Source organism: Corvus hawaiiensis, chromosome 28 (genome assembly GCF_020740725.1).
Source record: "Corvus hawaiiensis isolate bCorHaw1 chromosome 28, bCorHaw1.pri.cur, whole genome shotgun sequence".
NCBI lineage: Eukaryota > Metazoa > Chordata > Aves > Passeriformes > Corvidae > Corvus > Corvus hawaiiensis.
In genome coordinates, this window is record NC_063240.1 from 5,882,887 (window position 1) to 5,905,134 (window position 22,248).

The 22,248-nt window shown below is 59.5% G+C and overlaps 3 protein-coding genes across 8 annotated transcripts in view; all 3 read right to left on the reverse strand.

Moving 5' to 3' along the window:
* Positions 1 to 237: 237 nt before the first annotated feature.
* YJEFN3 (YjeF N-terminal domain containing 3) lies at positions 238 to 4,792 on the reverse strand. Of its 2 annotated transcripts, XM_048288269.1 has the most exons (6): positions 4,326 to 4,783; positions 3,850 to 3,958; positions 2,085 to 2,195; positions 1,875 to 1,988; positions 1,145 to 1,295; positions 238 to 506 (listed from the first exon to the last, which is right to left on the reverse strand). In XM_048288269.1, the coding sequence occupies exons 1-6, from the start codon at positions 4,607 to 4,609 to the stop codon at positions 307 to 309; spliced, it is 969 nt and encodes a 322-aa protein (XP_048144226.1). In that variant the 5' UTR covers positions 4,610 to 4,783; the 3' UTR covers positions 238 to 306. The 2 variants fall into 2 exon arrangements, with proteins under 2 accessions (XP_048144226.1, XP_048144228.1); XM_048288271.1 differs by lacking the exon at positions 2,085 to 2,195 and having other exon boundaries at positions 4,326 to 4,792.
* Positions 4,793 to 7,006: 2,214 nt separating this feature from the next.
* NDUFA13 (NADH:ubiquinone oxidoreductase subunit A13) lies at positions 7,007 to 10,401 on the reverse strand. The gene is made up of 5 exons (XM_048288312.1): positions 10,261 to 10,401; positions 10,070 to 10,148; positions 9,531 to 9,602; positions 8,281 to 8,350; positions 7,007 to 7,272 (listed from the first exon to the last, which is right to left on the reverse strand). Exons 1-5 carry the CDS (start codon positions 10,352 to 10,354, stop codon positions 7,153 to 7,155), a joined length of 435 nt encoding a protein of 144 aa, XP_048144269.1. The 5' UTR covers positions 10,355 to 10,401; the 3' UTR covers positions 7,007 to 7,152.
* Positions 10,402 to 15,386: 4,985 nt separating this feature from the next.
* Positions 15,387 to 22,248, reverse strand: part of GATAD2A (GATA zinc finger domain containing 2A) — a 49,074-nt gene continuing 42,212 nt past the window's right edge. For 3 of the 5 annotated variants that reach the window (XM_048288178.1, XM_048288174.1, XM_048288176.1), the window contains 3 exons: positions 20,728 to 21,017; positions 19,624 to 19,831; positions 15,387 to 18,176 (listed from right to left, as the gene is read on the reverse strand). In XM_048288178.1, coding sequence (XP_048144135.1) covers positions 18,046 to 18,176; positions 19,624 to 19,831; positions 20,728 to 21,017 — 629 coding nt within the window. In that variant the 3' untranslated portion in view covers positions 15,387 to 18,045. The remainder of the gene's footprint in view (positions 18,177 to 19,623; positions 19,832 to 20,727; positions 21,018 to 22,248) is intronic. The other 2 variants (XM_048288175.1, XM_048288177.1) reach the window with 1 other exon arrangement.

A 22,248-nucleotide genomic window follows, 5' to 3' on the forward strand; every position in this document is an offset into this window, starting at 1 on the left:
GGGTGGTGACACGGCTCTGTCCCCAACAGCCGCGTGGTGACACCTCCCGGGGGGTCGAGCTGAGTCCCCGAGCCTTGAACCGAGTTCCAGCACAAACCCCAAACCAAACCCCAAACCAAACCCCAAACTAAACCCCGAACCAAACCCCACCGAGGTCCCCCTGTCCCCGTCCCCAAACAGCGCCCACTGAGGAGCCACCACCGCTTCATTTGGGGGTCCCAGGGCCACCACCGCTTTATTTTGGGGTCCCAGGGCCACCAGAGCTTTATTTTGGGGTCCCAGGGCCACCAGAGCTTTATTTGGGGGTCACAGGGCCACCACGCACTCGGTGCCGGGGTACTCGGGGGGGTTGAGCTCGAACTTTCTCTGCACGTCGTAGGGCAGGAAGCGCCCGGCCACGAAGTGCTGCCGGCCCAGGAAGCGCCGCGCGCACTCCTTGGGGGCCGCCAGCGACACCAGGACATCGGGGCTGATCCCACCGCTGCCACCCGCCTCGGCCGCCCACCCTGCGGGGACACGGACACGGGTGGCACCGGGGGCACAGCCCACCCTGCGGGGACACGGGTGGCACCGGGGGCACAGCCCACCCTGAGGGGACACAGCGAGTGGCTCAGGGATGACCTCAGGGGACACGTCCCACCCCGTGTGACCCCACAGAGCGGCTCAGGGGTGACCCCGGGGTCCCGCTGCTGCCGTGGGGGGGGACAGGGAGGGCACGGGGAGGGCACGGGGAGGGCACGGGGACCGGGTCCCCTCGGGGCACCGCCACCGTCCCGGCCCCGGGCGGGGTTTGTGCCGGCGGGGATTCACCCGCGGCCGTGCCAGGCGCTCCTGTTTTGCTCCCGCGGGCCCGGGGGGGGGGGGACACGGGTGATGACAATCCCAGGCCTGGCCAGCAGACACGCGGCTGTTTGGGAATTACATCATGTCTCGGGCCGGGCACTTTGTTATTTCCCGTGGATGCCCCGATCCCTCCTCGGGGGGAGCCACGGGGGGGGTGCTCCGGGGATGTCCCCACTCTGCCAGGGCCACCGCGGGGGCTCCGGGCGCTGCGCCCGGGGTGACACCGCCGTGGGCGCCGTGACAGCGGCGTGGGAGGAGCAGCGAAGGACGGGGGAGGGAAGCCGAGTGACACCGGGAGCACCTGAGGGGACATCCAGGCTGACGATGGGGATGCGGATGTGCTTGAGGGTGGCCAGGATGGCCGCGCACGGCTCTGTCCCCTCGGCCACCTCGGCCTCGGCTCCCAGCACCGCGTCCACCACGGCGTTGTAGGCGTCGTTGATGAGCTGCACCTGGAGGCGACAGCGACACGCGGGGGTGTCCCCGTGTCACCCCAGCCCGGGGATGCCGTTCTCCTGTCGGGATCGAGCTCGGCTTGCCAAAAAAAAAAAGCCCCCCCAAGTGGAGCGGGAGCGAGGGAGGGGCCGCGGGGCGCGGTGCCGGAGCAGAGCCCGGCACGCCGAGACGCGCGGCTCGGGCCAGGGCAGCGATTTTGGGTCAAATTCCTCCCGTCCCGGGGCCGGCGGCTTCCAAAAACAACAGAGCCGGTGGCTGGCGGCGGCCGCCGCTGGATTTCATGGCATCCCCGGGCTCCCAGCAGCGCCGGGATGGGGCGGGGAGGGGGGAAAAGGGAAGGAAAAGAGGGATAAACTCTGATCTGGGGGAGGGGGATTTTGGGGATTTGGGGATTTCGAGGGAGGGAGGAAAAGGGGAAGGAAAAGAGGGATAAACTCCGAGCTGGGGGAGGGGGATTTGGGGGAGTCGGGGAGGGAAAAGAAGGAAGGAAAAGGGATAAACTCCGAGCTGGGGGAGGGGGGAGTTGGGGTTTTGGGATTTGGGGGATTTTAGGGTTTCGGGGCTTGGGGGGTCACCTCGGTGGGCAGGTAGGACAGGAAGGGGATGTCCATCTTCTCGCACTGCGTGGTGAAATCGCGGTACAGCGGGTCCGGGGAGCGCTTGGGGTAGAAGATGGTGGGCTCGTAATCCTGCGGGCAAAGGGGAGCGGTGGGAGCCGGGCTGGTCGGGATGAAGGGGAGGAGGAGGAAGAGGAGGGTGAGGGGGGCAGGGAGGGGGGTACCCACAAAGCTGCGGAGGTGGCGAGCGCACACCAGCCCGATGGCCCCGTTCTGCGCCGGCCCGCACACCACGAGCACCGTGGGCTGCTTCCGCGGCAGCGACGGCAGCGGGAACGCCTGCGGGGACACGGGGGCGGCGCGGTGGCACCGGCACACGGCACCCAGGGACAGGGCAGGGGGGTGGCACATGGAGCAGGATGGAGGTGGCACCCAGGGCAGGACAGGGATGGGATGGGATTGATGGGAGGGGATGGGATGGGATGGGATGGGATGGGATTGATGGGATGGGATGAGATCCATGGGATAGGAAGGGATCCATGGGATGGGATGGGATCCATGGGATGGGATGGGATGGGATCGATGGGATTGATGGGATGGGATGGGATAGGATGGGACGGGATTGATGGGATGGGATGGCATCTGCAGCAGGACTTGGGGGGCACCCGGAGCGGGATGGAACAGGAGCTGTAGCGGGATGAGGATGGTGCCCGTACTGGGATGAGGATGGTTCCAGCGGTGGGATGATGATGCCCACAATGGGATGAGGATGGTGCCCACGGTGGAACGCCAACAGTGCCCAAGGTGGGATGGGGAAGATGCTCTGTGCAGGATCGGGATGATGGGATCAGGGAGATGCCCATGGTACCATCAGGAAGATGCCCCGGGTGGGATCAGGGAGATGCCCCGGGTGGGATCAGGGAGATGCCCCGGCCGGGCTGAGGACGCTGCCCGGGCCGGGGCCGTGCCCGCGGCCCCCCCATCCCGCAGGGAGGCGGCCGCACGCTGCACATTCCAGGATCCCGCTCGGGGAGGGAGGGAGGGAGGGAGGGAGGCTCTGTTTATCCATTGACGGATTTTTTCCTGCTCACGGATCCTGGCTCCAAGGCCCATCCCCAGCGCCCGGAGCGGGACACGGCCCTGGTAGCCCGGCCCTGGCCCTGCCCCGGCGCCGGCCAGGAGCCACCTGGCACCGGGCACAGGACAGCGGGGACGCTGCGGGGACACCCCGGGGACACCACCGGAGCTGGGGTGTCCCTGAGGAGGAGGAGGAGGATGCTGAGCCCCAGGTGGAGTCGGGGATGCTGCCACAGCTCCAACACCAAAATATTTCCCCTCCTCGGGCAGCGCTTGGAGCACGGGAGGGCAGAGACAGCGCCGACGGAAAAGCTGAGGCAGGAGCGGAGCTCTCGACCCCGAGGCACAAAGCTGCCCTTGATGCTGCTGCTCCTCCTCCTCCTCCTCCTCCTCCTCCTGCTCCTCACATCCCGCACGAGCACCGGGCGATCCCAGCCACAAGAGCATGGCCAAGGCACGGGGACACCTGGGGACCTCTGGGGAACCCCAATCGCCCCCTCCCTGACCCCCCAGGAAGGGCTGAGCATCCCCCTCCCCATGGGGACCCCAGCCCCGGTGCGGTGTCCCCAGCCCCGGTGCGGTGTCCCCAGCCCCGGTAAGATGTCCCCAGGCCCGGTGAGGGGTCCCCAGCCCCGGTGAGGGGTCCCCAGCCCCACTGGGGTGTCCCCAGCCCCGGTGCGGTGTCCCCAGCCCCGGTGAGGTGTCCCCAGCCCCGGTGCGGTGTCCCCAGCCCCGGTAAGATGTCCCCAGCCCCGGTGAGGGGTCCCCAGCCCCGGTGAGGGGTCCCCAGCCCCACTGGGGTGTCCCCAGCCCCGGTGAGGTGTCCCCAGCCCCCGTGCGGTGTCCCCAGCCCCGGTGTGGTGTCCCCAGCCCCGGTGAGGTGTCCCCAGCCCCACTGGGGTGTCCCCAGCCTCACCTTGGTGACAGCCACGGCACAGGCGTGTCCCCAGATCTCGATCAGCTGCTGCCGCCCGAAGCGATAATCCTCCAGCAGCTCCTTCTCCATGGCGTCCGCCTCCGCCTTGCTGGGGAGGGACAGTCCCCGGTGAGGACAGAGGGGACAGAGCTGTCCCCACACCCCCCCCAGAGGATTTCTGACCCCGCTCCACCCCCAGGGACGGGATTTGGGGACACCGGCCGAGCGCGCTGGGGACGCGGGGTGGGCACGGGCGGTGGCCCCGCGGTGGGGACGGGCACGGGCGTCGCACGAGTGTCACACGGAGGGGACGGTGACCCCACGGGCCGGGCTGGAGCCGCGCTCGGCACGGCCCTGGCGGCGGCCCCGGGCCCGGTTACATAAAAAGGAACAAAGCCGCGCTTGTTCCGCCGCCGCCGAGCCCGGAGCTGGCAGCGCCCGACGCGACAATAATTGCTCACATCTGTTGGCTTCACCTGCGCGGGTGGAACCTGGGCCGCCTCCAGCGCCCGCCGGGGCCGCCGGGAGGGAATCTGAGCCCTCCCGGGAGCCGGGCCGGGGCCGGGATCCCGGTGGCACCGGGGGAACCGAGCGGAGCTGCGGGGCTCCGGCCCCCGCCCTGCGCCGGTCTGGGGGAGCCGTCACACCCCGCCCAGAGGCAGCACCGGGAGGGGACCCGGCACCGCCACGGGGGAGGTGGAGGGGGCCGGGTTGGGGTCCTGGGTTTTGGGTTCCAGGCTGTAGGGTGGTCCCAGCCCATCCAGGCTGTCCCCACGGACCAGCCCAAAACCCCCTTGGGTGCAGCACTCCCTGCTCATTCCACCCGGCCCCCAGCAAGATCCCGGTTCCCCCATTCCCACATCCCATCCCTCGGCTGTGCTGATAAACCTGCCAGAAAAATCCCATCCCATCCCATCCCATCCCATCCCATCCCATCCCATCCCATCCCATCCCATCGCATCCCATCGCATCCCATCGCATCCCATCCCATCCCATCCCATCCCATCGCATCCCATCCCATCCCATCCCATCCCATCCCTGTCCTCAATCCTTTGGTGCCCTCTAGTGAGTCCCAGCCCTGTCCCAGCCCCACACGGGGGGGTCCTGGGGACAAAACGGGGGTGGGGACGGGGTGAGAAAGGACCGAGCGGTGCCCGGAGCCCCTCTCGCGGCGAGCGGGGGTGGCCGGGGGTGGCCGGCACAGCTGTGTTGTCCCTCGCCCAACAAAAGCCACGTGCGTGACACAATTCCCGCGTCCGTTCCCGGGGAACATTATCCATTATCCATTATCCGTAATCGCTGCTGGCAGGGACACTCCTGGCCCGGCCCGCGCTGGCTCCGCGGCTCTGGCAGCGGCCCCGGGGCGGGGACACGGCCGGGGCTCCCCGGGAACTGCGGCCCCGCCCCCGGAACGCTCCGGGATCGCCTCCAGCCCTTCCCGCTTTTCCTGCGGGATTCGCAGCTCGGCTTTGCCGGAGGGGCTGCAACGCTGCTCCCAGTCCGGCCCAGTTCAGCCCAGTCCAGCCCAGTTACTGGTGGCTCCCGGAGGGGACAGGGAGTGGCCGGGTGGAGGAGGAGGGAGAAGAGCCGAGGGATGAGAGGAGAGGATCCCTCCGTGTCCCTTCCGTCCGTGTCCCCTCCCGCGTCCCCGCAGCCCCAGGAGCCGCAGCCCGGGCTCTGCATCCCCGCTCCGTGTCCCGTCTGCATCCCGGTCCCGCATCCCGGTCCCGCATCCCGGTCCTGTATCCCAGTTCCACATCCCAGTTTCCCACCCCAGCTTCCCATCCCGGTTCCATATCCCAGTCCCGCATCCCAGTTCCGCATCCCAGCCCCACATCCCGACACTTTATCCCGGCTCCGTGTCCACCTCTCCACATCCCGGCCCCGCATCCCAGCCCCGTATCCCGATCCCATTCCCCGTTCCCGTTCCGCCGCCCCCACCCCTGGCACAGCCCAGCCGCGGGACCCCCCAAGTCCCCGCCGGGTGTCCCCGCTGTCCCCGCTGTCCCCGCTGTCCCCATCCCGGGGTCCCGCCGGCTCCCCCCGCTCCTCTCCCGCCGCCTCCCGGAGCATCCCCGCCGCAGCCATGGAGACCCGGGATGCGGTTGCTCCGGCAACGGCGGCTCCGTGGGTACCGACCCCCCCCAGCCCCGGGGGACGCCCGTGGGGACCGGGACCGTGCCCGCGGGTTCCGCGAGCAGCGCGGGGGGGCTGGAACCGACCCGAGGCGGCTCCCGGGGCAGCGGGGGGGGGGGGGTCCCGTTCCACCCCCGCGGGGTCCCGGCACCGGCGACCGGGGCCCGTCCCGGGGTGGCCCCGGCTGAGCGGCACCGGCCGGAGCTGCCGGTTCTGCCGGGGGGGCTCCTCGGAGGGACCCCCGCGCTCACCTGAGGTACCGGGGCGGCTCCCGGGAGGGGCAGGACGCGGAGCTCATGGCGGGGAGCGGGACGGGAGCGGCGGCGGAACCGAGCCCTGGGCAGGACCGGAGCCGGCGGGAGCGCCGCGGAGGCTCCGGTTGGACCGGAGCCGGTGGGAACGGCGGCGGCGCGGAGCCTCCGGTCGGATCGGATCCGGTGGAATCTCCGCGGAGCCTCCGGTCGGACCGGAGCCGGCGGCTCCGGCTGCTCTGGATCCCTCGGGAATGGCGAGGATCCCCCGGCCAGAGCGGGGCCGGCGCTCGGCGGTGCCGCCCGCGGGGAGGCGGCTCCGGTGCCCCCGCCCCGCTCCCGGTCCGGCCCCGCTCCCGGGAATGCTGCCCGCGATTCCCACCCCCGGGAAGCGGAAAGGGATCAAAATTGTTTGGGAATTCTGGTGTTAAAACCCCCCAAATCGGCGCTTTTCCAGCGGGATCCGCATCCCTGGGATCGGGGGTGGCGGGGGACACGCGGGGGAGCGGGACAAGGACACGGCCCCTCCCTCCATCCCGCATTCCCAGCCCGGATTCCCAGGAAAGCCCCCCCGGGAGCTGCCGAATTCCAGAGAGACGGACAGGGATGTCCAGGATCCACGTGGCTCCCAATCCCACAGGGGGGGATCCCAATTTCCAGGGGGGAATCCCAATTTCCAGAGGAGGGAATCCCCAGCTCCCAGGAGGTTCCCAACCCCAAAGGAGGGTTCTCAATTCCCGAGGGGGAGGGGGGGGGGGGGGGGGTCCCAATCCATTTATTTATTTATTTATTAACAGGAGTTATTATTAATGAACAGGAGTTGGAACAGGCTGGGGATGAGGGAAACAGCCTGGGAAGCGACAGGAAAAGGGGGAAAAGCCTGGGAAAAAGCTGGGAAAGGTGGGATTCGGGGATTTCAGACGTAGTTCTGCAGCCCGAACCGCTCCCGGTTGAGGTCGGCCTTGGGCCGCAGGAAGTAGAGCTCGTCCTGCGTCGGGGGCACCCAGCGATCCGTGTGGAAGCAGGATTCTCCCACCTGGAAAAGCGGGAATTGCGTCGGGAACTGCGCTGGGAAGTGAGGGAGGAGCCGCCCCGGGGCGGGATCTGCGTCCCTCCAAGCCCCGCTCCCAGGGGGGTTCTGGCAGCCTGGAGGGATCCCAGATCCACGGGGATGGAGGGAGGGATGGAGGGAGGGATGGATGGAGGGAGGGAGGGAGGGATGGATGGAGGGAGGGAGGGAGGGATGGATGGATGGAGGGATGGATGGATGGAGGGAGGGAGGGAGGGAGGGAAGGATGGAGGGATGGAGGGAGGGATGGAGGGAGGGAGGGAGGGATGGATGGAGGGAGGGAGGGATGGATGGAGGGAGGGAGGGAGGGAGGGAAGGATGGAGGGATGGAGGGAGGGATGGAGGGAGGGATGGAGGGAGGGATGGATGGAGAGAGGGATGGATGGAGGGAGGGATGGATGGAGGGATGGATGGATGGAGGGATGGATGGATGGAGGGAGGGAGGGAGGGATGGAGGGAGGGAGGGATGGATGGAGAGAGGGATGGATGGAGGGATGGATGGATGGAGGGAGGGATGGAGGGATGGATGGATGGAGGGAGGGATGGAGGGATGGATGGAGGGAGGGAGGGATGGATGGAGGGAGGGAGGGAGGGATGGAGGGAGGGAGGGATGGAGGGATGGAGGGAGGGATGGAGGGATGGAGGGAGGGAGGGATGGATGGAGGGATGGAGGGAGGGAGGGATGGATGGAGGGATGGAGGGAGGGATGGAGGGAGGGAGGGAGGGATGGATGGAGGGATGGATCCCATGGGATCCCAGCGGGGCAGCCCCCGTGTCCTCCTGCCCATATTCCCACTGGCAATCACGGGAACCGTCCAAGCCAGGATCCCATGGAGCCAAATCCCTGGGGATGGAGCTGGATCCCATGGGATCCCGTGGAGCCGAAGTCCTTGGGGTGGATGGATCCCATGGGATCCCAGAGGGGCAGCTCACCCCCCCTTTCTCCTGCCCCTTTTCCCAGCGGGAATCACGAACCTTCCAGCCAGGAACGTCCTTCATGATTTTGGCCTCCTCCTCCAGGTTCTCCCGCAGCATCCGGAGAGTTCTGCGGGAATGGGCATGGAAAGGGGGGGTCCCAATCCCAAAAAGGGGGATCCCAATCCCAAAAAGGGGGGTCCCAATCCCAAAGGGGGTTCCCGGTTCCCAGGGCTGTTCCCAATTCCAGGGGGGGGTTCCCAGTCCCAGGGGGAGTTCCCAATCCCAGGGAATGTTCCCAGTTCCCAGGGGGGGTTCCCAGGGATGTTCCCAGTTCCCACGGGGGGTTCCCAGTTCCCAGGGACGTTCCCAGTTCCCAGGGACGTTCCCAGCTCCCGGGGGGGTTCCCAGCTCCCGGGGGGGTTCCCAGCTCCCAGGGGGGGTTCCCAGTTCCCAGGATGTTCCCAGTTCCCAGGGGGGGTTCCCAGTTCCCGGGGGGGGGAGTTCCCAGTTCCAGGGGGGGGGTTCCCAGTTCCCAGGGATGTTCCCCATCCCAAGGGGGGTTCCCAGTTCCCAGGGATGTTCCCAGTCCCAGGGATGCTCCCAGTTCCCAGGGATGTTCCCCATCCCAAGGGGGGTTCCCAGTTCCCAGGGATGTTCCCAGTTCCCAGGGGGGGGGGGGGTTCCCAGTTCCCAGGGATGTTCCCAGTTCCCGGGGGGGGGGGGGTTCCCAGTTCCCAGGGATGTTCCCAGTTCCCAGGGATGTTCCCCATCCCAAGGGGGGGTACCCAGGGGGGGTTCCCAGTTCCCAGGGACGATCCCAGTTCCCAGGGATGTTCCCCATCCCAGGGGGGGTTCCCAGTTCCCAGGGATGTTCCCCATCCCAGGGGGGGTTCCCAGGGGGGGTTCCCAGTTCCCAAGGATGTTCCCAGTTCTCAGGGATGTTCCCCATCCCAGGGGGGGTTCCCAGTTCCCGGGGGGGTTCCCAGTTCCCAAGGATGTTCCCAGTTCCCGGGGGGGGTTCCCAGTTCCCAGGGACGATCCCAGTTCCCAGGGACGTTCCCAGTTCCCAGGGATATTCCCCATCCCAGGGGGGGTTCCCAGGGGGGGTTCCCAGTTCCCAAGGATGTTCCCAGTTCCCAGGGATGTTCCCAGTTCCCGGGGGGGGTTCCCAGTTCCCAGGGATATTCCCCATCCCAGGGGGGGTTCCCAGGGGGGGTTCCCAGTTCCCAAGGATGTTCCCAGTTCCCAGGGATGTTCCCCATCCCAGGGGGGGTTCCCAGACCCCCCAGGAGTTCCCGTTCCCGTACCTGCGGTCGGACTCCGCCTGCAGCAGCGGCATCAGCGCGATGCGAGCCTCCAGCTCCTCGATCAGCAACCGCCTGCGCCGGGAGCGGGGTCAGCGGCACTGGGAGCGACTGGGAGCGCCCTGGACGGGACTGGGAAGGACTGGGGGAGTCTGGGGGATACTGGGAAGGACTGGGGGGGTCCCGGGGTGCAAGGGGAGAACTAGAGGGGGATGGGGAAATTTGGGGGGAATCCGGAGCGCGGGGGAGCACCGGGGGGACGGGGAAGGGACGGGGGGGGGCTCCAGGGGTGAACTGGGACTGGGGGGACTGGGAAGGGACGGGAAAGGTCCTGGGGGGAGGCGGGGGCACTGCGGGGTCCCGGGGGGCACTGGGAAGTGCCATGGGGCACTGGCGGGTTCCAGCGGCACTGGGGGCACCGGGAAAAGCCCATCCCGGTGCCAGAGCCCCAGCGGAGCCCCGGGCGGAGGGAGAGCCGGGGATCATCCCCGGGATAACCGGGAATGGGCTCGGGATGGCCGCGGGGAGGCTCGGAGCGTCACCTGCGCTCGCGGTTCCACTTGATGAGGGTGTAGTAGCCCAGCAGGAGGCTCCCGATGCCGAGCGCGAACAGGCTGTACCCTGAGGGGAGCGGGGGGGGGGCGCTCAGCGCGGCCCCGCGCGGCGGCCACGGAGAGCCCGCACGGCCCCGCTCCCTCTCCCGCGGCTCCTCCGCCGCTCCCCCCGGGCGCACCTGAGAGGCCGCGACGCGGCAGGTGCCGCTTGTAGTCGATGGGGCCGTACCCGCCCGGCGGGGCCATGTCCTGCTTCACCTTCGGCGCCGCCATCGCGGCGCTCCCCGATGACGTCACTGCGACGCGCCGCCCGCCCAGTTCCCGCGCGCGGGAAACTCACGTGGCTGCACCACGTGAGCGGCGGGGCCGCCTCTTAAAGGGGCAATGCTGGGAGTGGGGCCCGCAATGGGGGGGACATTGGGGTCACCTGAGCCCCCCCCCCAAATCCCGAGGGCCCCGCCAGGAGCAGGGAAAGGATCCCCGGGAGCCTCCGGAGGCTTTTCCCATCTCCAGGTGAACATTCCCGGCCCCCTGCGCCCCAGGAGGGTTTTCCAGCCCCGGCTCTGGATCGAGGTCGCCGTGTCCCGGCTCTAATCCCGCCCTAATCCCTGGGATCGCCGGGATTTAGGGATTTGGGGGATGGTGGGAGCCCCCCGGGGTGGGGATACTCGGGAATGGGCTCCCGCTCCCAGCCTGGAGCAGGGGATTCCCGGGAAAACTGTGGCTGTGCCATCCCTGGAAGTGTCCGAGGCCACACTGGAGGAACCTGGGATGGTGGGATTGGATGATCCTGGAGGTTTTTCCAGACCCAAACCCTCCTGGGATTCCTGGGGAAGTCGTTATTCCACAGCTGGCGAATTCCCTGAATAACCTCCATCCTTGGGAGCGGAATTCCTGGTGGAAATATTCCGTAGGAAACAATTATTGAGGGTTTTGGTCAGCACCGGCTCAATATTCCCGACCAATCTGCCTGGGAATTAGAGAGGATTTGGCTGATTCCAGGATCCATTCCCATCCCATCCCGGTTTCTTCCAGTCTGGGATGGCCAATCCCACATTTCCCCAGCCCAGGAGCAGGGATCGGGAATGAAATCCGGCTTTGGAATATTAATAAATCTCAAATTTGGAAAGATTTTCCAGGATTTTAAAGGATTTTATCCCTTTTCCCTTTATTCCCTGCACCTGGAGCAGGTGACAGGAGTCAGGAGCTGAGGGAATTCCTGCTGGATTTTATGGGATGTTTTTGGGATGCGTTTGTGGGATCAAACAGGACCCTGGAGCCTCCTTGGGAACTGGGGATCCCCTCTGGCTTTTCCATAGGGAAGGATCGGCCGCAGCCGATGGGAAATGGGAATTGAACGGGATTCCAGGAGCGATCCGAACCCTCCCGGCTCCGGATGCGACGGCCAAAGTGCCTCCTCTTCCTCCTTTCTCTTCCCAGTTCCCAAATCCCGGATTCCCAGTCTCTCCATATCCCAACACAACCCTGACCTGGGAATTCCCAGCACGGATTTTCCCAGGAATTCCCAAATCAGCCCAACAAAGTGACCTTGGAGGGTTCGGAGGAGACACCCAGGATGAGGATTCCCATCTTCCAGCCCTCAATCCATAGGAAAGGGATGCATTCGGGATCTCCGTGTCCATGGAGTCGGTTCCGTTTTCCAGCAGTTTTCCACAAGGAGGGGATCCAGAGTTTTCCTCAAGGATCTTCCTCGGTTGAAAAGCGTTCGAGGAAATGAATTCAACGCGTTCCCAAATTCCCGATCTCCCCAAAAATCTGGGATTTTCCAACGTGGAAGGTCAGAAGCGGCCAAAGAAAACCTCCCTGGAGAGCGTCCAACGCTTGGATCGGCGGAGGGTTCGGATCCGAGGTGATCCTGGAATATCAGGCGGGAACGGGAAAGGGGGGACGCTCCCGCCTTGCTCCCGGATCCCGTTGGATTGCAGTGTCCCGGGAAGGGGCCGTGTCCATCCTCCTCCTCCTCCTCCTCCTCCTCCCAAATCCTCGGCAATTCCAGCTCCGAATCCAGGATTTATGGCGCCGAACGCGAGTTATTCCCACCCTGCATCCTCGGGGCTTTCGGCCATTCCCACAGGGATGGATCAACAGCCCGGAGCCAGGCGGGATCCAGCAATTCCCTGGGATTGTCCCCCAGCCAACGGGATCCATCGATTCCTTGGGATCTTCTTCCCAGCCAACGGGATCCATCGATTCCTTGGGATCTTCTTCCCACCCAACGGGATCCAGCAATTCCTTGGGATCTTCTTCCCAGCCAACGGGATCCATCGATTCCCTGGGACTGTCCCCCAGCCAACGGGATCCATCGATTCCTTGGGATCTTCTTCCCAGCCAACGGGATCCATCGATTCCTTGGGATCTTCTTCCCACCCAATGGGATCCATCGATTCCCTGGGATTGTCCCCCAGCCAACAGGATCCATCGATTCCCTGGGATTGTCCCCCAGCCAACGGGATCCATCAATTCCTTGGGATCTTCTTCCCACCCAACAGGATCCATCGATTCCTTGGGATCTTCTTCCCACCCAACGGGATCCATCAATTCCCTGGGATTGTCCCCCAGCCAACGGGATCCATCGATTCCTTGGGATCATCTTCCCACCCAACAGGATCCAGCAATTCCTTGGGATCTTCTTCCCACCCAACGGGATCCAGCAATTCCTTGGGATCTTCTTCCCACCCAACGGGATCCAGCAATTCCTTGGGATTCTCTTCCCACCCAACGAGATCCATCAATTTCTGGGATCACTTTCCCATCCAATGGGATCCATCAATTCCTTGGGATCATCCTCCCACCCACCAGGATCCTCTGATTCCTCAGGATCATCCTGCCCTCAGACCGGATCCAAGATTTCCCATCAATCCCACATTTCCTGCTGCACATGGAAAACCCCAAATCTCCTTCCTTTTCCCGTTTTTCCAAGCTGGGCTTTGCCTGGAGCGGGATCCATTCCCTGCTTCCCTCTTTTCCCAAACCTGCGGCTCCGGAGCCGTGATTCCACCCTTGGGGCCAAGGAGCAGGAATTAGGGACAATCCCATGGGAATTCCCGCGTGTCCGTGGCTGCTGAAGGCGCTCCAAGAACTCGGATTTTATCCGGAATTGGGGGGAAAAAAAATTTCTGGGAATGTCCTCGGTCAGATTCACCATCAAATCCCGTTCTCATCCCAGCGGGAAGAGATCCAGCGGCTCCGTGAGTTCTCCTGGAACGGCCAGGGGAAATCCCAGGGGTATCCCGGTGGGGGAGCAGGAATTCCAGGTGGGAATGAAGAGGAGTCTGCATTCATGGATGTGCTCCGTCTGAATCCTGGGATGCGCCTCTGAGGATGCTGCATCCGTGAAATTCCAGGGAAAATCCACAGAAATGCCGGAATTGTTCGTTTTCTTTTCCCGGGGTTTGGTTTTTTTCGGGAAGAAACCTCGGCAGAGGAAGGAGCAGATCCGGCTTTGTCCCAGTGATCCACGAGATGCATCCCAACCCCCAAAATCCTGGGAATGAGAGGCGGATCCAGGTGTTTCTCCATTTGTTTATTGGCATTCCAATTCCAAGCCCCCCCCTCCCGATACAGTTATTGATCAATTATCGATCCCGGATCCTTCTGCTGGGATTCGTTGGAATTACTGAGCTTTTTGGGATTTATTCCGGAATATTTTGAGTCACAAGAAATCCAAGGAAAAAAATCCTGCCCTGTTCTCGCTCCTTCCCAAAGGAGAGGGAAAAATGAGCCAAATTTGGGGTTCTTTTCCCCCCCAAGGTCTCCCTAAATTTCCTAAAATTCCAGCCCCTCTTGCAGCCCAAATTCCCAGTTTTCCATCCGGGACTGAACTTTGGGAATTCAATTCCCATTTTTCCCATCCCAAAACAAAGGGATAATTGGCTGGGAGAATCCAGAGGCAACGGAATGGTTCCAAAAATGGGGATCAAAGCAGACACAGAATAAAACCCAACCCCAAATCCACGGGGATTTTGGATTTACCACGTTTTCCGCAGGAACGGCAGGTGCAGGAATCCCTGGATTATGAAAAATTTGGGAAATCACCTTTTCCCTGAGCCGGGAACTCTGAGGAAGAAGAGCCTTGGATAGAAAAAATTCCAACCCGATTTTGTTTTATTTCCCACCCCTCCCCTCCCCGTGGCGAAAAATCCAAATCCCGACCCTCCGGAATGAGAAATCCAAGAAAAACCACACGGCTGCCGAATTCCAAGGCGGGAATTTTCCAATGAAAATCCGGGGTTTTTTTTGTTTTTATTTCACAAGTTGCTAAAATCTAAAGTACAACGGCCGTTCCTCGTTCTCCACGGTGTCCTAGAAAATCCCGGCGGCTCCGAGCGGGAATTTTATGGCTTTAGGGACCCCCTGGATCCCTCTCCCCAGGAGAGGCAGGAGCCGGAGCCCCCCGGAATGCTCATGCAGCGAAGCTTGGGAAGAGCGGGAAAACGGGATCCGAGGGAGGAGGATCCCGAAGGATTTGTGGGAGTCGAAGGGTTGGGTGGTGTTCCCACAGATCCAAGAGATCTCAGGGATTCGGGAATTCCAAAAGCCTCAAGGATTTGGGAATCCCAAAAGGGATCCAGGAGATCTCAGGGATTCAGGAATTCCAAAGGGGATCCAAGAGATCTCAGGGATTTGGGAATCCTAAAGGGGATCCAAGAGATCTCAGGGATTTGGGAATCCCAAAAATCTTGGGATTCAGGAATGAACCCAATGGGTTCAGAATTCCAAAGGGGATCCAAGAGATCTCAGGGATTCCCGAATTCCAAAAGCTTCAAGGATTTGGGAATCCCAAAGATCTTGGGATTCAGGAATGACCCAATGGGTTCAGAATTCCAAAGGGGATCCAAGAGATCTCAGGGATTCCCGAATTCCAAAAGCCTCAAGGATTTGGGAATCCCAAAAGGGATCCAGGAGATCTCAGAGATTCGGGAATCCTAAAGGGGATCCAAGAGATCTCAGGGATTCAAGAATTCCAGAGGTGATCCAACAGCCCTCAGGGAATCCCAAATTTCAGAGGGGATCCAAATGCCCTCAGGAATTCGGGAATCCCAAAGGGGATCCAAGAGATCTCAGAGAATCCAGAATTCCAAAGGGGATCCAGCAGCAGGAATAAACCCAAGATTTGTTCCCAATTTTGTGTCCAACCCCCCTCCTCCACCATTCCCAAACTTTTCCCCTCCAGGGCAGAATTCCACAATGGGAATTTTCCGATTGAGATTTTTTTTTCCCTGTTTTTTTCCCGTTTTTTGTGGGGTTTTTTTTCCTGGAAAAAGGAGACCAGGAGGAGAGGGAAGAGGTTTGGAAAATCTGTATTGAAGAGTTGGAACAACTTTGCACCTGAACGATCCCAATCCCACAACTCCCATCGGAATATGGAACTGGGACTGCGAAGGAAAAGCCATTCCAGCATTCCAACGTGGAATCTTTTCCCAGATTTATCCCAAATTTGGCAGAAACGCGGATGGAATAAACAAATCCTCCAAATTCCCTGCGACATTCCAAGAACCACCAGGGAAAAACCACGTCAGAACTGGTCTGGATCCCAGGAGCCTCATTCCAGATTGGGAATTTTGAGTTTCAGCCTCATTCCAGGTTGGATTTTGGGTTTTTCCAGCCTCATTCCATGCAGGATTTTCCTTTCCAAAGAAATCTCTCCCCCCTCCCTATCCCCCAAATGTTTTTTTGCGGGATTTATTCTGAATTATCCATCAAAAAAAAAAAATCAGGATGGAACATTTCGGAGTCTGGACACAGAGACTTGTTTGGAATTTTAATTCCAAATCCTTAAATTCAAGCATTCCCAATTATTTTAACGATCCAAGTTGGTTGGAATTCCAATTTCCAAGGGAATTACCGGAGCTGCTGGGATCCAAAAAGGTTTTGACGTCGTTTTTAGAACATCAAATCCTTTCTGCCCCTCTTTTATTCCCTGTTTTTTTTTTTCAGGAATCATCCAAAGCTGTTTCCCAACACCGGGAATAAATGATCCAGGTTTTCCCAAAAAAAAAAAAAAAAGAAAAAAAAAAAGAAGTTTGGGATTTAACTGGAGGAGTTTTGTTGGGATTTTTTTTTTTTGGGAATAAATGAACTTTTTCCAGGTGGTCGAACAGAGATCAAACGTTGGCATCCATGAGGAAAAAAAACCAGGAGAGGAAAAACAACCCCCTCCCCCCCCAAAAACCAACCCCAAAAAATTCCACACGGGAAAGGAACGGCAACTTTTCCATACAATTAAATGGAAGAAGCAAATCCACTTCATCCCTCTGTCCACATCTCCCAATCCAAGCTTGGAATGAAAAGAAAACTCCAAATTCCAACCCGATTCCCACCCATCTGAGCTCTTCACATCCCTCCGGAAAACACACCAAAATCCGCATCCAGGTGGGAATTCCGGGGGTTTTTATCCAGCAGTTTGGAAAAGGAGGGGGGGGGGGTGGTTCCTAAGCTAAATCCCTAAATATTGATATCCACACGCCGGGAAAAGTGGGAAGAGGGAGGGCTTTTGTCACTCGGCAGCGCTCGGATCCGAGGGGGATGATCCCTAAGGAATTCTTGGCTTCAAGTTTCGATCTCCCAGCGATTCCTAAGAAAATAAATCCGGCTTTTCCTGAATTTCCCCCCCCCTCCCTTCCCCGTTTTTTTTTATATATAGATCTCTAGATTATATATATTTATAATTTCCCAAAGAATTCTCATCGGCGCTTTGCCCAGCGCTGATCCGCGACACGAGGAGTAAGGCATGGAATTCTGCCCCTTGGATTCGTCTGGAATTCGGGAAGAAGCCCAGGGAAGAAGAGGATGAGAAACCAAAATAAAACCAAACTGGCCCCGGCTGGATTTTGGGTTGAACCTCCGGAATTCCCAAAAAACCGATGGAAAGCTCCATCCAAAATGGGAGAGTGATGGATACAGGAGCATGCTTGGGATGCCTGGGAGAACTCGAATCACGGAGGGAAGGATTGGGAACGGCCGGAATTCCCAGTGGGAATCGGGAATCGCTTCCAATCCTCCCTGCTTGCATCAGCTTCTGGAATTCCTATAATTTTGAGTAATATCCCTCAAAAGAACAACAAAAGAGGAGAAATAAAAACCAACCAACCCTCCCAAAGGAAAAGAAAAAAATTCCCAAACAGTTTCGCTTTGGAGTCTCTGGGAACGTCGGGAAGGCCCAACTCCGCTGGATGAGAAAGAACCAAGGTGGTTTTTGTCTATCAGTAACTGCAAGGTTTTTAAACTACCAACGGTTCCAAAGTCTATTCCAAACAGAATCCAACAAAAAAGTGGGAGGCTCCCGCAGCACTTCCCACCTCCCAGCCAAGTTTTGGGGCGGCAGCCAATCCCTAAGGAAAAAGAAAACCAAACCATACTCAACTGGAGTCGGGAATTTGCACTTATTTCTCGGCAGCGGCGGCGGCGGCATCGTCGGATTTTTGGGAATATCGGGATGTGCTCCCTGCCTTCCCGGCTGGAGGAGGGGCAGGGCAAAGGAGCAGCCATGAACTCGGCTCACTAAATGCAGGATGGGGCTGGAATTCCTCTCTCCACGACCCAAAATTGCGGAGCGCGCTCCGGCGTTCCCGGCAAAAGGTTCGGCGACGCCGCCGAAGGCAGAGAGGAGGCGCTGAGTCCTTTTTGTGCTGGTGCCAAAAAAATCCAGAACTAAATACAGAAAAAGCCAAAAAAAAAAAAAAAAAAACCAACAAAAAATTGAAGGAATTCTTCCCCCTTCCCTGCCAGCTTCCATGAAAATCTGGGAGCCAAAAGGAGCCGGGGCTCGGCCACCCCTACACGTGGTCACTTCTCCCGGCAGGGACGGCGGCGCTCGCTGGGATGAGGAGTGGTCTTCTTGCATCCTAGAAAGCCTGGGGCGTTATCCAGCTGGGATTAAAGCAGATTCCACGGAAGTGTGGTAGAAAAAGGATGGCAGAGCCAGGAAAAGTTCTCCCTCGGCATTATTTCCACGTGGCCGACTGTGGGATGGAGCGGGGCGGGATCATATCCAGGAGATACTCGCGCTGCCGATCCACGGCCGAGGCCGATTTGTGCACGGCCAAACCGGGGCTGACGAAGGGCAAGGCCCCACCTGGGGGGGAAAAAAAGGGAATTGTGGAGTCATGGAATGGCATGGGAATGAGGGGAACGAGCGCTAAAAACACACGGAAAAGCGGGATTGAAGTGTGGATTATCCCGATGGGCGGCGCCGGGATTTGGCGCCTTCAGGATGCATCCCAACCAACAGGAGAAAGATTTGAGGATCGAAACTCAGGATTTGAGCACTCTGGGATGGAATTGTATTTGAAGTGATGGATGAAGCTGTTGGGAATAAAAGAATCCTAAGAAATCCATCAAGAAAGTTCACAAAAGATCCAGAGTTTCCTTCCTGGGAATCCTGATTTTCCTTTAGGAAAACAAATGGATCTTCTCAAGTCACCTTCTTCTATGGAAAATAGAGGAATGTTTGGATTGGAATTGATCACTTGGATTTGTTCCAGGAACAGCTTTAGGGATTTCAAATCCTGAGAAATCCTGATGGGAATTTGAAATATTCCAGTGGGAATTTGAATGGGGAATGTGCTGGAGGCAAAACCATTGATTTATTGGATGGTGCTCCCAGCGAAGAGGAAAAATCAGTCAAAAATGAAAGAATTTGGTTAAAATTCCCAGAAATGAAGGAAAAATTCCTGCAGGGTGGTGCTGGATGTGGATATGGATTCAGGGATCAACAATCCGACTCTAAATCCATTCAGTTTAGTTAAAAATGGGGGAAACAGGAATTTTTAATCGCTTTTACTTCCTGAAGGCAACATTTGATGAGGCCAAACTTCACCAACACCACGTGGGGACAACGATTTTAGGAGCAAATCCTTGATATTCTTGGGATTTAGGGCAGGAGATCCCATAGGGAATGAAATCCCAACTTTAAATCCATTAACTTGAATTATAAATGGATAAATCTGGAATTTTTAATTGATTTTACCTCCTGAAGGCACCGTTTGATGAGGACAAACCCCATCAAAACCAAGTGGTGACAACAATTTTAAGACCCAATTTTCAGTATCATCATTTTTTCCATGCAGGAAATCCCACAGGGAATGAAATCCCAACTTTAAATCCATTAACTTGAATCCCAAATGGATAAAGCAGGAATTTTGATTTGATTTCATCCCTCGGTGGCACTTTTTGATGAAACCAAATCCCACCAAAACCAAGGGGTGACAACAATTTTAAGAGCGAGACGACCTTGATGTTATTGGAATTCCACGCCAGAAATCCCACAGGGAATGAAATCCCAGCTTTCAATCCATTCAGTTTAATTCCAAATGGGTAAAGCAGGAATTTTGAGTGGATTTTACCTCCTGAAGGCACCGTTCCATGAGGACAAACCCCACCAACACCAAGCGATGACAACAACTTAAACCTCAACTTCTCGGCATCGCTGTTTCTTTTTCCCCCCCACAAGGATTCCCACCCAAAAACTGGGAATGTTGGGCAGTGATCCCAAGGAAAAGAGGCTTCCCAGGATCCTGTACCTGTGTTGATGGGATTTTTCTTCCAGGAGGCCGTGCTGCCCTTGTTGCCGGATCTCTCCACGTGTTTTCCGGGCCGGCTCCCGAGGGTGGCGGTGGCCGAGGAGCTCTGGAGCTTGGGGGAGGGGCTGAAGGCGTGCAGGACCCCTCGGGAAGCTCCGGCACCTCGGGACATCTGGCTGGAACTCTGGCAGGACACAGGGACAAGGGGCTAAATCTGGGATGTAGTACCGGTTTGAGGGGATAAAAAATTCCAAGGGGTTTTTCTGTGGCGAGCAAGGATTTGGGGGTTTTTTTTTTTTTGGTGGGTTGGGATGAGTTCGGAGGTTCCTTCCAACACAAAGCAGGCTGGGATTCTGGGATTTGTGCTCCTGGGATGAGGAATTGCAATCGACTGCAAAGCAGCAAGAAAAGGGATTCTGATTTAGGGCAATTTAATGTTTTGGTGCTGGAGCTGCTCTTCCCATTTGGAATGTGTCCAGAGAAGGACATGGAATTATCACTGGGTTGGAGCTCCTCTGGAGCCAGGGTGGAGAGCTGGGAATGTTCACCTGGAGAAGGGAAGGATCCAGGGAGAGCTCCGAGCCCCTTGCAGGGCCTAAAGGGGCTCCAGGAGAGCTGCAGAGGGACTGGGGACAAGGGCTGGAGGGACAGGACCCAGGGAATGGCTTTGAACTGGAAAAGGAGAGATTTGGGTGGGATATCGGGAAGGAATTCCTCCCTGTGAGAGTGGTGAGGGAATGGGATGGAATTCCCAGAGAAGCTGTGGCTGCCCCTGGATCCATGGAAGTGTCCAAGGCCAGGTTGGATGGGGCTTGGAGCAGCCTGGAAGGTGGGATTAGAGGATCTTTGGGGGCTGGAACCGAATGTTATTTTTGGGATGGGATTGGTGGATTGGATGATCTTTGAGGGCTGGACTGGATGATCTTTGGGATTGGATGATTTTCGGGATGGGATAACCTTTAAAGCATGGGAGGGCACCTATGATCCATCCCACCTTAAACCCAACCTGAGGGACAAATTCCCCAGGCTACACCTCAACCCTTGGGACAATTCCAAGCATTTTTCCCTCTGGAAAACATGGATCTGCTGGGGGTGGGTCCTCACCTGCTTGAGCGCGTGGTGCTGCCCCACGGGCTCGGCCTTGGGCTGGCCGGGGGGGGCCGTTTGCTGCAGGATCCTCTGCTCGATCTCCTGCTCCTGCTGCAGGGCCTTGACGAAGGCGGCCTTGAGCCGGTTCGTGTGCTCGGCCTTCAGGGCCTTCTTCTGGTTGGAGGCCATGCAGGTCTCGCACATGATGGTGCCGTTCTTCTCCTCCCGCCAGCGGCACGTGAAGTCCGTGTGGCACTGGGCACATAGGTAGGGCTCCCGGCAGGACACGGCCACCGCCACCTTCCCTGAGGGGACAAACATGGTGGCTCGGCCTTCCCGCCTAGAACAGGCCTGCGAGAGCTCAAAGCCGCTTCAAAGTTAAGGCAAAACTCCTAAAAAATAACCAATCTGCCCTTAAATGTCCTCATCTGAGGCCTTTGTATGCTTAGGTTTGTGTGAGGTTTAAATTATTTCTCTAAGGACACAGGTAGGGCTCCTGACAGGACATGGCCACCGCCACCTTTCCTGAGGGTACAGACATGGTGGGTCAGCCCCAGCACGGCCCTCTGTGAGGGACAAACACCTGGGATCGGCCCCAGAGTCACCTTCCATGAGGGACAAACACCTGGGATCGGCCTCATTGCCACCTTCCATGAGGGACAAACACCTGGGATCGGCCCCAGAGTCACCTTCCATGAGGGACAAACACCTGGGATCAGCCCCAGAGTCACCTTCCATGAGGGACAAACACCTGGGATCGGCCCCAGGGCCACCTTCCATGAGGGACAAACACCTGGGATCGGCCCCAGAGTCACCTTCCATGAGGGACAAACACCTGGGATCGGCCCCAGAGTCACCTTCCATGAGGGACAAACACCTGGGATCGGCCCCAGAGTCACCTTCCATGAGGGACAAACACCTGGGATCGGCCCCAGAGTCACCTTCCATGAGGGACAAACACCTGGGATCGGCCCCAGAGTCACCTTCCATGAGGGACAAACACCTGGGATTGGCCCCAGAGTCACCTTCCATGAGGGATAAACACCTGGGATCAGGCCCAGAGTCACCTTCCATGAGGGATAAACACCTGGGATCAGGCCCAGAGTCACCTTCCATGAGGGACAAACACCTGGAATTAGCCCCAGGGCCACCTTCCATGAGGGACAAACACCTGGGATCAGCCCCAGAGTCACCTTCCATGAGGGACAAACACCTGGGATCAGCCCCAGGGCCACCTTCCATGAGGGACAAACACCTGGGATCGGCCCCAGAGTCACCTTCCATGAGGGACAAACACCTGGGATCGGCCCCAGGGCCACCTTCCATGAGGGACAAACACCTGGGATCGGCCCCAGGGCCACCTTCCATGAGGGACAAACACCTGGGATCGGCCCCAGAGTCACCTTCCATGAGGGACAAACACCTGGGATCGGCCCCAGAGTCACCTTCCATGAGGGACAAACACCTGGGATCGGCCCCAGAGTCACCTTCCATGAGGGATAAACACCTGGGATCAGGCCCAGAGTCACCTTCCAT

What these genes read in the sequence shown, in the direction of transcription:
- YJEFN3 (XM_048288269.1), bottom strand. Translation starts at nt 4,609, where the DNA reads ATGGGCTGGGACCACCCTACAGCCTGGAACCCAAAACCCAGGACCCCA. An exon ending in CCCAGGTTCCACCCGCGCAG is followed by an intron (nt 3,959 to 4,325) that starts GTGAAGCCAACA and finishes GTCCCTCCCCAG; the next exon opens with CAAGGCGGAGGCGGACGCCA. An exon ending in CTCGCCACCTCCGCAGCTTT is followed by an intron (nt 1,989 to 2,084) that starts GTGGGTACCCCC and finishes CTTTGCCCGCAG; the next exon opens with GATTACGAGCCCACCATCTT.
- NDUFA13 (XM_048288312.1), bottom strand. Translation starts at nt 10,354, where the DNA reads ATGGCGGCGCCGAAGGTGAAGCAGGACATGGCCCCGCCGGGCGGGTAC. An exon ending in GCCGCGTCGCGGCCTCTCAG is followed by an intron (nt 10,149 to 10,260) that starts GTGCGCCCGGGG and finishes CGCTCCCCTCAG; the next exon opens with GGTACAGCCTGTTCGCGCTC. An exon ending in CAGGCGGAGTCCGACCGCAG is followed by an intron (nt 8,351 to 9,530) that starts GTACGGGAACGG and finishes CCATTCCCGCAG; the next exon opens with AACTCTCCGGATGCTGCGGG.